The sequence below is a fragment of the Rissa tridactyla genome, chromosome 6 (assembly GCF_028500815.1).
Source record: "Rissa tridactyla isolate bRisTri1 chromosome 6, bRisTri1.patW.cur.20221130, whole genome shotgun sequence".
NCBI classification, from domain to species: domain Eukaryota; kingdom Metazoa; phylum Chordata; class Aves; order Charadriiformes; family Laridae; genus Rissa; species Rissa tridactyla.
This window is the reverse complement of record NC_071471.1, coordinates 8,564,888-8,577,676: the sequence shown is the minus strand read 5'-3', so window position 1 is coordinate 8,577,676 and position 12,789 is coordinate 8,564,888. Positions and strand designations below refer to the sequence as shown.

At 44.6% G+C, this 12,789-nt stretch overlaps 1 protein-coding gene across 1 annotated transcript; it reads left to right on the top strand.

The window, feature by feature from the left end:
* Window positions 1–1,468: 1,468 nt before the first annotated feature.
* OTOL1 (otolin 1) lies at window positions 1,469–5,573 on the top strand. Its single transcript, XM_054206563.1, has 4 exons — window positions 1,469–1,820; window positions 3,473–3,562; window positions 4,488–4,559; window positions 4,678–5,573. The coding sequence occupies exons 1-4, from the start codon at window positions 1,469–1,471 to the stop codon at window positions 5,571–5,573; spliced, it is 1,410 nt and encodes a 469-aa protein (XP_054062538.1).
* Window positions 5,574–12,789: the final 7,216 nt, after the last annotated feature.

The window sequence follows — 12,789 nt, the reverse complement described above, 5'->3', positions numbered from 1 at the left end:
TGCTTTTTTTTTCTTTTCCGAGACGGCAGATGACCCTCCTTCTCCACAACTGCGGCTGCTTCCCTGCTGCTGGCTGTAAGGTCCGGCTCCTCTCTGCCTGCCAGCGCTGAGACCTGCCCTCACCCACCAACCGCCCCGGAGTTAAACTCTTCATGGTCAGGTTGGCAGGGGCTGGTCAGGAGCAAATATGAGTCTATGACAAAAATCAGTGCCCAGTATCCTGTCCTGATGTGACACACACATGGAGAAGGGATAATTTATCCCTTACTGGAGCTGATGGGGTGAAGAATGGGTTGAACAGCAGCAATGAGCAACAGTGATCCCTGGGGATTTTGTGTGGATAATCAATTTTCCCCTAAATGATTTGGTTTTATGTGAAAGTGGAAAAAATCATGACCCTGTCCTCTAAAACTGAATTCTTAAAGATGGAAAGATTATAATGCAGCCCCCAAACAGGTGACTTTGGGTTGGACCTCCTTTTGCCCTCTGGATGGCAAGGATAGCCAGTGTTTATGTTGGTGACTTTTTCATGTAATTAAGTGCCTTAGCTTCTAAGGAAGGTTAGATTACAGGTTCAGCAAGAAAGGGAGTCTGTTCCATTTGTATTTACAGGTTGGTACACTGGTTTAGAAAGGAAACAAAGATGCTTTATATGACAAGTCATCTGAGAGGCGTCATTTGGCCTATAGGAAAAAATGTGTGCTTCTTACTTTGTTCTTTCTTCCTGATTGAGCTGAATCAACGATTTAAAAATAAAAAGAATGGACGTGGAAGTTTACACTAAAAGAATATGCAAGTCCAGAAAATCATTCGGTAACAAAGAAAAAATCGACATAATTTATGAATACTTGATGTTTCATTTTGTTTCCATTTATTCTTTTAGAGCAGAGCTTTTTATAATGTGCAGTTGTGTTGGATTCTGAAATCATTATTGAATTATTCCTAATCCTATACTCAGAAGGGTGACATCATGTGTCTCAGTGATCGTGAAGCTCTCAGTCAGTGCCTTGAACTTCTGTGGGAACCTGTGGGAGCACTTCAACCACAGCTAACAGGAGCAGCCGAACAGCAAGTGCTCTGTAGGATGACGGTCAATAGGAGTGAGCAGGCAGGAGGTTTTGCTAACTTTGCTTTATTTTTCACATAAAAAGTGAGGCTTTGTAATGTAGTCCTCCAGGCAGATGCCCAAATGTGCCTGACACTACTCCTGCAGGTCTTCTGGCTTGTGCCCGGGCTGAAGGGTCTCTGTGTATGGGTCAGCTGTGATGAGCATGGCCAGATGTTTCTCATGCTAAACCAGGTGATTATCTGGATTAAAAGACACGAGTATAGTAAAAGGGATGCAGAGAAAAGTGCAAGGAAAGAGATGGTGGATGCAGAGTAAATGGTCTTGGCGGGGAACATGCAAATGCAAAGGGTGTTGTGCAACTGTTTGTAATTGCATTCATCTTTTCCTACAGCTGCCAACATGTGGAGCTCACCGGGGTCTGCCTTGGTGTTCGTGGTGCTGGTTGTAACCGCTGTGCACGCGGGAGTGAAGGTGACCCCAGCTGTGAAGTACACGAAGATGAAGCCCTTACAGCTGGTGGGCGATGGTGCCTCTCACACCCCCCTCGCTGCCCTCGTGGGAAAAAGCCCGTTCCCAGCAGCCCCAGGCAGAGCTGAGTTAGCCACCCTGAGACCTGCGCCCCAAGGGGCCACCACACTTTTCCCCTTTGAGAACTACACACTTGACACAGCAGATTTCTTCTACAACTGCTGTGACTGCTGTCCACCCTCTGTGGGGCCCCGGGGACAGCCAGGGGAGCAGGGACCCCCAGGTACGGTGTTGTCTCTCTCGCCACTCTTGGCTAAAGTGTATGAACCATATTAAGGAGTCTCCTGCTTTTTCTTCAAGAAATGGGTTGTCAGGACTTGTGCAGCAAATGCTCGGTGTGATTATACCTCGTGTAAAGCCGGAGCAAAAAAGTGCATGCTAGCTACATCCAAGAAGTTATGAAACACCAATATGAGTGGGAAAGCCCCCAAAAGGAGCTTCCTTCCCATGGCACTCACTTTGGGGACCACGCTGGCATGGGAGCGCTTGCAGAGGTGGCCCCATACCACATTGCAGCTGGTGGATGTCCCACGTGGCCACACTCTTAAATTCTCTGTCCCTAGGTCTGATCCCCTGGGAGTCACAGATTTACTTTCACATTTATTTCAACTATTACCCTCAAAACTACCTGCAAGCAGTTTTGTGTCTTTGCTGAAGGCTTATAATAAAAGCCTCTTTTCTTTGATTTTTTTTTTCCCCTTGGAAAAGAGGGCGTTAAATACAAAAATAGTTTTGGGTTGAAATTTTAAAATAATTATTTGATCTCACAAGAGGCAGCTCTGTATAGAGCACCTAAATATTTTATAAGACACACTTTGTCTCTTTTTTCTACTGCTAAAATACATATCTATAGAGCACCTAATTCTAATACCGCTATAATGAATAGTGCGTTAGTCTGCAAATGTTCACTTTATTAGCAGTAATATTGGAGATAGAAACTATTCATCTGAGAAAAGGTGGTAAAATAATGAAATAATTTTCTTTTAATACAATGTACTCGAGGGATTTTTACTTCCCGTGGCTCGGGAGGGATCAGCTAATGGAAATTACAGTGGCTGCAGAGGGAGTTTGCACTCCTATGTCTCTTGAGCGTTGATGGAAAAGTCCTTATGTCAAACAGGTTGTGTTGTGGTGATTGAAACTGCCATAGTCTGCTCCCAGACATGCACTGGGAGTCTCTAGATTCCCAAGTGGATGAAAAAGGAAAAAAAAAGATTGAAGGCAGCTTGCATGCCTTTCAACCCGTCCCTTATGCAGCATGGAGCTGTCTGCCAGGTTCCACTTCTGTATTTGCAGACTTAATTCTTTTTAAGGAGAGGGGCAATTACGAAGCTATGGGAGCTCCTTAGGTGCGCTCAAATATTACAGGCAGATTACTTCTGATGTTTTATGAATGTCTGAGCTCTTGTGGCTCTGAGGCAGCTGGAAGTTAGTTTTAATAAGTCTTTAACTACAGCCAAGAGCCAACTGCAAAACTATAAGATTTGGGGACCGCAGTAGCTGAAAGGCAAAGGCTGGGGAGCTGTGTGCCTGACCAGGGGACCTGCGAGCATGCACCCCACTAATCTCAGCATGATCAGTGCGGCATTGCCCCTGCCATCTCTCACCTTTTGCCCTGACATACGGTTTCAGCTGTGGTGTCTGCAAGAAGTAGGGGAGCAAGGGCCCAGGCCACACTCTTCTGTCTCACCTCTTCTTTGCATTGGTTGTATGATGCCAAATAAAATATCCAACTCTTCCCAGGGTGATGGAAACAGAGTTTCCCCTACCTGATATTCCTCCATGCCCTGTTGCTTAGCTATTATTGTGAAATTTCTTTATAAAGTTAAACCTTTGAGTTAATAAGATAATTTTGTTCATGTGATTACATTACAGGTCCCAAGGGGGAGAAGGGAGACGCTGGTTTGCAAGGTCTGCCAGGAACTCCAGGTCCTCAAGGCCCAAAAGGTTCTAAAGGAGAAAGAGGTAAAGTAGACTAACTGCTCATTTCAAAAACAGATGCTGTTGTCCTCATTGAATACCATGAAGTTATAGGAAAAAATATTTTTCAAAGGAAAGGGAGTATGCTCATATGGATTGACACCTTGCAAGTTTTAGCTGGCATTAGGGCAGGGACAATAACTCAGATGGTGGTAGGGTATGTGCAGGAGGTATAGGAACAGCTGCTCATAAAGTTCTCACTTGAAACTCCTTGTTCTGAATGGGAGTTTAAAAACTGAGTTCAATTTGCTTTGGATTAAGGACATAAGTAGGAAAAAAACACACCACGGAAGCTACGTGTAGGAGTCGAAGCTGGATTTCAGTTTAAGTATCTCAGGCAAAATGATTTCAGCTAAGATGAAGAGCAATTATTATCCACCAGTAGTAACTGAAAGGAGATCCTGCCCTTCATTTCTGGCTTGGAGCAGCTCTGTTTTGCTGCCACACACCACTGGTAGGACCTTGCAGCTGCCTTTAGTCGTGGACAAATACACAGCGACGCTGATAACGGAGGTACCGGCAGCACTGTGCTGCACAGTTCAGTCAGTGCAGTCTTTTAGGCTTTGATTCCCTTTTTGAACAAGACTTTTGGAAATCTTGGAGCAAGAAATGCAGAACTCTCATCTTCTCCATCTTGCCATTAAACAGCGGCAACTGCCTCCCAATGAGGCACTGATTAGAGTCAGAAATCCAACATTCACGTCAGATGCAGTTGCCTGCATGATGGTGCTTGGTGCTGTGAGATTCAGCTGAGGTTTCCGAAGGCATTTCTTGAAAACACGCATTGCTCATACCTGTTTTATTAATGAAGTGAGGGACACATGCAAAATGGTACCAGTCGTCTTCTGTGTAATGATTGCTGCACCGCAGACATCATCACCAACAGTATATTAATGGTGAAATGTCCTAGGAGGCAAAGGGGAGCAAGGCGAGCGAGGAGTCAGTGGAAACCCCGGTTATCCAGGCAAACCTGGGCTGCAAGGTATGTTAACACAGGCTGGGAAACCCAGGAATATTGCGCTGCCCTTTCCCTTTGCTGTTGATGAGGCCTCTCCATCTCCAAAGCAATCCAATACTGTTTTAAATCTTTTTTCCCCCAGGTGAAGCTGGAGTAAAAGGCAATAAGGGCAACTACGGCTTCCCTGGACTGAAGGGACAAAAGGGGTCCAAAGGGGACACTTGTGAGAACGGGACCAAAGGAGACAAGGGAGACAGGGGGGATGCTGGAGACCCAGGAGTGGATGGAGAACAGGGTGACAAAGGGGAAAAGGGAGACACAGGGGAGAAGGGGTACTGCGGGGAGCCAGGGGGGAGAGGTGCAAAGGGGGAGAGAGGGGAAGGGGGGACAAAGGGAGAAAAAGGGAGCAAAGGGGAGATGGGGGCTGAAGGTATTCAGGGAATGGATGGAAAACAGGGAGAAAAGGGTGAGCAAGGAAGTAAGGGTGAAAAAGGGGACCTGGGACCTGCTGGTGTGATGGGACCTACTGGGCCCAAGGGGGTTGCTGGCAGCAAGGGGGGCCGAGGGGCCCCGGGAAAGAAAGGTTCCCGCGGGGCGAAGGGCGCCCGAGGGGACACCACAAAGGTCCTGCGATCGGCATTCAGCGCCGGCTTGTCCAAGCCCTTCCCTCCGCCCAACGTCCCCATTAGATTTGACAAGATCTTGTACAACGACCAAGAAGATTACAACCCTTCCACCGGGAAATTCAACTGCAGCGTGCCTGGGGCGTACGTCTTCGCCTACCACCTAACGGTGAGAGGGCGTCCGGCCCGTGTCAGCCTCGTTGCCCGCAGCAGGAAGGTGGCCAAAGCCCGTGAGACGCTCTATGGCCAGGAGATTGACCAGGCATCCTTCCTGACCGTCCTGAAGCTGAGTGCGGGTGACCAAGTGTGGCTGGAGGTTGCACGGGACTGGAACGGGGTGTACGTCAGCGCTGAGGATGACAGCGTCTTTACGGGGTTTCTTCTGTATCCGGATGTTTTTGAGATCCTGCTATAGATTTAGAGGGCAAAGATGTTACCGAGAAACATGCCTTTCTTTCTGCCTGTGAGGAGAAGTGAGCATCAGTTTAGCATATTGGTTTAGTTGCTAAGTTTTGTGATCTTTTAACTAAAATATGTATATTTGCAAAATACGGATTAGTTTTAACTAGGAGCCCCAAGAAGTGGCATGTCCTTTACGCAGGTGGGTGATGGCTAAGAGAAACCATTGTCCAAACGCCAGCAGGACCAGCATGGGGAGGGGATTTCATATCACAGACTTCAGGTTTATAATTAGCTTATTCAAATTATGTAACGAAACTCATCGTCTGACTGCAATTTTAATCAGGCCAGCTCCTGCGATCCCTGCGTGGTCAAAACTCCTCTGGAAATCAGTACTGATAGCCATTAGTTTTGGTAAAGATTGCAGTTTGATTTGTAGAGCTTAATCAGATGTGAACATAAGCAGTAGGTTTCTTGAAATCAAATGAAAAGATTTGAAGTTATTTTATCCTTGAATCAGTATTATCTAGTACTTCAGACTTGGTCATGAATTAATTATATGAAGGTTTGTCTAAAAGAGTATTACAACTATTTGATCAGCGTAAAAAAACCCACCCTAAATATTTTCCTTAGGCAAAAATATATCTGAAACTTTCAAAAGTAAGTAAAAGATGCATAATCCACTTCATTAGGCTACTCAGAAGCCCCCCATTTCTGAGCTGCCACCAATTCAGCTGATGCTGCAGGGTCAGCGCTGGGCTGCGGGGAGGAGGAGGAGGCAGTCGGGAGCAGGCTTTGGCACTCGCACGAATCCTAAGGCATCGTGACGGCCCAGTGGACGTGTGAGCACGTTTCTAAAAAGCTCGTTTACCAACATGGAACTGAATCTTGTGAAATAAAAGTATGACATTAAATAATCTCTGGATGTCAGATTGGGTATATTTCCTTACTAATGCACCTTCTCTCATCGCAGTAACTTTACGCCACCTTTGGCATATTAACTATGGCACACAAAATTGTTCCAATCGCTCTTTTTTTTTAGAAATAAAACTTACGTCTCGTAATTAGCCTTCAGTGGTGCTGGGATTTAGTTGTCTTCTCAGGCAGTCACAACTCTGGGACATTTTCCCAGTGATTTGATAAATGCTGGGTCTGACTCCAATGCAGACGAGGCGAATTAGGCTACTATTCCCATTGCTCTCCGTTTCCTTGCTTAAATTCCGTCGTGCTTTCCACGCCGTATTTAAATACCATCATAAATCATGTCCCTGTCCCTAACGTCTTCTTTTTACATGGCACCAAGATGAAGAGCTCCTGAGAGATTTTTTTACACAGTGAGAAAATTAACACCAGAGAACTGCTGTTAAATTTTAAGATAAAAACAAGGCAATTTTAAAAGGCTGATCCTATCTCTCCGGTAAATGTAGAGGGTCCTTCAACTCATCAGCTTTACAGCCGTCTTTCAATATCAGCAATTCCAATGTGAGGTGTACTGGCTTTGACAAAAAGTTAGTGCTTAATTTGGTGCGTAATCTGAGTTAGTTCCTATGTAGTTCAAGTCCAGAGTACTAAGTGTATAAATGATGCAGATTTTGGATTCTCTGGCAGCTGTTAACTATTGAAGAAAACGAAGAAGTTATAATAATAATAATTTTGGATTCCTGCTGCCACAACACCCTCAATTCTTTTGTTGTGCCTTCATGCTGCTTCCCATACGGCTCCTGTAACAGATGGTGGTATGTGGACATCTGACTAGCAATCTTCTCTTCTCCCACTGAAGTTTTTTACACTTTTTGTAAAAATAACCTCTACGAACACTCTTGAGAAAGCAATGCAAAAATTCAGGGTCTCTCAAGAATCTGCTCAGATCTAATCCTCTCCATAAATTAATTGCCTGGTCCTCTAGAGAAAAAAGATCTGTCAACACCATGCAAACTGGAAGAGCTCCTGCTTCCTTACAAAAATATCTGCGTAAAATATATTTTAGGATTAGGAGACTTCGCGCTGCTTAAATCCTGCAAAGGTGCTCCGAGAGCAGGTTAATGGGAGCAGCTGGAGACAACTCAGGCTGTGCAAAGGTCCGGACTCGCAGAGCCTGGGGAAGGACACGGGATGCACATGGCACAATCCCGCTGATTTCTGAACCCCCATAAAGGATACAGGGGGGCTGCGACAGCAGTCTGTGCTGGCTCCTGTGCTAAGGACGTATTTTATCATTAACTTAACACCAGTGGAAGGGATTTCTGCCTGGAACCCTGACTGGGAGGGCAAGAAGCATGCATGCAAGTTACTGATATAACACACAGCTCCTTCATATTCTTAAATTTCTTAGAGTCTACAGCCTTGCCAGTGATACCTTTAGTTTAATTTTAAGTATCAATGTTTATTTTGGAAGGTTTTTTTTTTTAAATTGAATTAAAACACATTAAACAAGCATTTGCAAAGTTGAGCATGTTAAGCACAGTGAGGGGTGGTTTGGATAAATACGGGTCTTTGCAGAGAGGGAGTTATCTTTATCTAATATCATATTGAATTAACAATAATGCCTGGAAAATATTGTTTCTCTACATTATTTTTTTTTCTACTGCCAAACCGTGTGTTGTTTGTTAACAAAGTACCTTTAATCAGGTCAGTCCACAGCTGGGCTCAAAAATTGTCCCAAATTAGTTGAAATTTTCAACACAAACAAATGCATACAGCTCCTCTTTTACAAGCAGAGACCGACGATGCCTCGGCGGAGTTTTCTGTCTTTTAAAGGCCGTATGAAGCCTCCCTGCTCAAAGGCTTTTGGAGCTTTAAACACAGCAGGTCTGCAGGGGGGCTGACGTGAAGGATTGGGGCAGGGCTGCCGCCCAGCTGGGTAGGACATGCTGTGGGTCGCAGGTCTGGCCAGCTCTGCTTTCGCCTGCTTTACCCTTTCCTCCCAGGTAGCCTCCCCAAGACTAGAAAACTGGCTAGAAAACTTTAATCCAAGCCATTTTCCATTTTAAAAGGTCATTTTTTTTTTTTTTTTTTTCACGACAGCATCTGCAGTCTCACTGCTGTGGGGTGCTTTGGTGAAGCAAGCTGCCCCAACAACTTTTAACTAAAACAAACTGTTCCGTGGGAAGTTTTGAAGCATTAAAAAAGCCCTCATTTTTATATGGCTTTCCTCATTTTTCACGTCGTGTCAGAATAACAGTGAATTAATTGATTGAGGATGTGCTTTGTCTCATTACGTAGCACCGATTAAAAAGATGCCAAAATATTTGTTCCGTTTTGTTTCTACTTCTACTTAGCACAGATTTATTTTGTAAAATGAAGTGTCTCCTCTCGGTGCTGCAATGAAGCAGTTTGACACCGGTGTAAGAGAAAATAAATGCTCAGTGTACTAATCAGAAGAGCAGCTGTTTTCAATAGCTAAGAAAAATTATTCCAAGTTGACATAAGGCCATAAAAAGCAGCTGCTTCTTTAATTAGGATGGTGAGGGCTGAATCTACAGGAGGATTTGGGTGCCTTGCTGGCAAAAAATGTACTGGAGCCCAGAGTTAGGCAACTAAGTCCTTTGTATAAAATCAGTGGGGAGTGAGGGATATCAGATGGATGGATCCTGAGGAGTCACGACTCCTTCCTGCAAGGACGCTTCCTAACCTCAGAAAACAGAGTAGGCTGGTGGGAAGAAAAATCCTTCTTCATACTTTGACAAAGCCCCTATCTAATACAGCTTTGCTTTATGCCGTCGCTTTCATCTCAAAGTAAATAAAGTACCTGGAGTGGTGTCAGGGCAGCGCTGAACTGGCACAAATCATGCCGCAATCAGTTCTAACAAGATTACAAAGCCGTTCTGATTTCCAGAGGAAAACACACCTCTCTTGGTATTTTTCATGTCTTTTCATCCCTGTCTCAGGTGTTACACAGATGCCATAATATTAGCACTTATTTTCATAATTTTGCTGGCAGGGCTGTGGTTTTTGCCCAGAGGAACATCAGAGGCTCTGTCCTACACAGGACGTAGCTTGGATCTCCCTTCTTCTGTGCTTCGTCCTCTTGTTTTGGGGCTTTCCAGGTGCCCTGCGCTCCTGAGAGCCACCGCTTGCTTTCAGGCACCTCCCCTTGCTCACCAGCTGAGCTGAATTTGCCCCAGAATGAAGCCCACCTGCAAAGCCTGAGGGCTGCTGTGTTGGTTATTAAAGGGGGTAATATCCCCCCAGCTGCTCTTTGGGAGCAGAGATCGTGTCTTGGTGACCTCGGCTGGTGGAAGGCAGCTCTCCTCAGCGGGGGCTTCCTCCTAGATCAGTATGCTGAGTCCCAGGCAGCAGCCAGGTAAGCTAAACATTATACTGTTATACACCGGTTTGGATGAAAACGGATGTGTTTTGGTGAAGGCACACTGACTTTAAGGTAGGAACTTGTAATAGGCTTGAAAACACAATTTATTAATCCTGATTCAGGTATTTCAGCTGAAATATGCCTTGTTTTTTCAGAGACCCGTAACTTTGCTTACAACTACTTGGCTGCAGAAAGACTTTCTCCCTTGAAAGGAGAAAAAAAGACACTTTTTTTTCAATGTGAATTACAATGGATTACAGCGTGATCACTGCTAGTTATCTGGTATGCTTGTAAAACGCTGGAGCTTCTTAATAGCGGGTATTTATCAAGCGGCGTGTAGGCTGGTATTGTTTTCCAGATATAGCCACCATTATTTATTCACGGTAAGCGCTCTGTCAGGGTTTTATGTGCCCTGCCTGCGAAGCTGTACCTCTGAGGCTGGGGCTTCAGAAATACGACTTGAAACTGTTTCAGACTGGCAGAGCACTGCACCATGCCATGATTTAATTTCCAAATGAAAGGGGCTTGCTCTTGCGTGGGGTTATAAGGTCTGGTTTAACAAGAGTCTTCTATAGAGGCGCCTAAACTTGGATGCCTATATTAAAAGTTGCAAAGTCAATTTTTGGGGTAAATTTGGGTAACTCTGTGCGTTTTAATGACTGCTTGGAGTTGCTTGTGGTTTTTTTGGTAAATGAATCCTTTTTCAAGCAGGAATTTTCCATCTTGATGAAAAAGCGTTCTGGGTGAAGTTCCACTTGCTGCAGCCAGAACTCTAATACTTTCTTCCCCTTATAGGAAATATCTTATTGCAATAAGATAAAATTGAGGATGGACAGAAAATGCGCTGGCTTTATTTTAGCTAATCTTTCTCAGTTTAAGCTTTGCAACTTCCAAACCAATCTGTTTTGAGACTCTCCAGACTTTGACTCAAACTTTTTTTAAAAAAAAGAGGGAATAAGTCATCCTAGAACTAAGATATCTCTGAATTTTTTTCATGAAACAGGTATTTGTGTTGGAGATGGGGGGGGTGAGGGAGTGAGATATCAAGCTAAGGGCATGGTATCAAATTGTGGACATTAGGGCCATCAAATCAAGCAAAAAACGTGCACACTGTTTGAGAGATTAAACTAATAAATCATTTTGATTGAAAATTTTTCTGGTATTTGGTCAAAAAGCCCTATGCATCTGGCTCCGCAGCACTTAAATCTCGTTTTGCTATAAATCCTTTTTATGGTCCAGGGATTTGAAATTAATTATGGAACTATGTCTAAGAGTATTTTTTTTTCTTATTAAAAAAAAAAGTTTTGGTTCACTTAAGCCTTAAATGCTTGCATCTGAGCGTGCACCTGTATGCAGCTTGTGCTTGCGTGTGCCAATGCAGGTGGAGGTTTTGGTGTGACTGTATTTACTATGGGACCATGCGTGGGAGGAGGGCATTGCTTTTACTACTCATTTCCAGGGAATCTAAATGGTGACAAACACCTGTAGACACATCTGACCTCTGGAAACCCTCTTGCTGTGTTGTCACGAGTGGTGGTGGCTGCGGCTGGCAGAGATCACTGTGCGAATCCCACTTCGGAGAGTATTGTTGTGGTGCTCCTGTTTCCCTCTTTACCTCCCTGTGTGTCCATGATGCTGTGGATGCCAGCACCCAAATTTGTGCTGCATGTGAGGACAAAGCCTGCTAGTGGGTGTCTCTGGGTGCTGGGCCTGCTCTGTGTCCTGGCTTGCCCAGGCTACCGGCACTGCCTGTTCAGTTCTTCATGGTGACCGACGCAGTTATTAATAATAAATATATTTCTTATATAAACATGAAAAAAATAACAAGTCTGATAGAAAGGTGTAAAGGTAGAGGAAGAGGAAGGGAATAGGAAAAGAGGTTGGAACATCTTATTTTAAAAATATATGTAGTATTTTTTTAAACATACCAGCTCTTTCCTAATTGCTTTGTGTTTTCTGGATGTAAACAAGGTGGTGGTCTGTGTTCCCCACGGGTGTTTCTGATTGGATTCAATGAGGCTACTGAGATTTATATCCCTGTATAGTCTGGACCTGTGTGTTCTGGAAGACAGGAGAGGTGAGCTTTTGGGGAACCTATGGTTTGGTTCTGCTTGAAGGCAATGGGCTGATGCTAATGAATTTGGTTACGAGCCACAGCACGCTGCGTTTAAGGGAGCGTGGCTAACTGAGCTGGGCTTTTTTTCTGAACGCCTTTAGGTTGCAGTTGTGTCCCAGTAAAGCAACGCGGGGAAGTTTGTTAGGAAAAGAGAGCTGGAGGAAAGCACAGCATTAAGGGATGCTCCGGGGAGCTCTGCTCAGCAAATGGAAGTTCAGGGCTGAGCACCAAATCCCTGTTGCGCATCCAGGGCAATCGTGGCAAGGGCTGAGTTGTTTCGATGTCCTTGGTGTTGCTAGAAATAATCTATAGGAAGAAAGCTGGGTTAAGAGTATTTACAGGGAAGAGTGTCGTAGCGTTTGAAGAGATTACAGATTAGATTTTGAGCAACTCTGGTGTACACATGTTCACTTGTAGCAGTGACTACAAAATGCATTTACTCCTGGCTCCTTGCTTGTCCTTGGCCATTTGCTATGTCCTCCCCAGCTGGAGCTGTGTATGTAACAACCGAGTACATCTAACTCAGTGTTACAGTGTGACCAAAATATTTTGGTGATCTGCTGTAATTCTGTTTCCCTACCTCTCCCTGTCTCTTTTTTCCAGGTAGGCTTTTTGGAGAAGGTTTTAGTCCAAAAGTGCCACGTTCTGTAACAGATCAGCTTCCAAAGGTGTGTTTCTCAGTGAAATGTTTTACTTGTCAAGGCATGGTTTCAGAGACGAGCTCTAATTCTTGCTCTGCATATTTTAGTACAGGGTTTTGGGCCCATTTCTTTACGTGCTGTGTGTGAGAGGAGCCCAGCAAGCCAG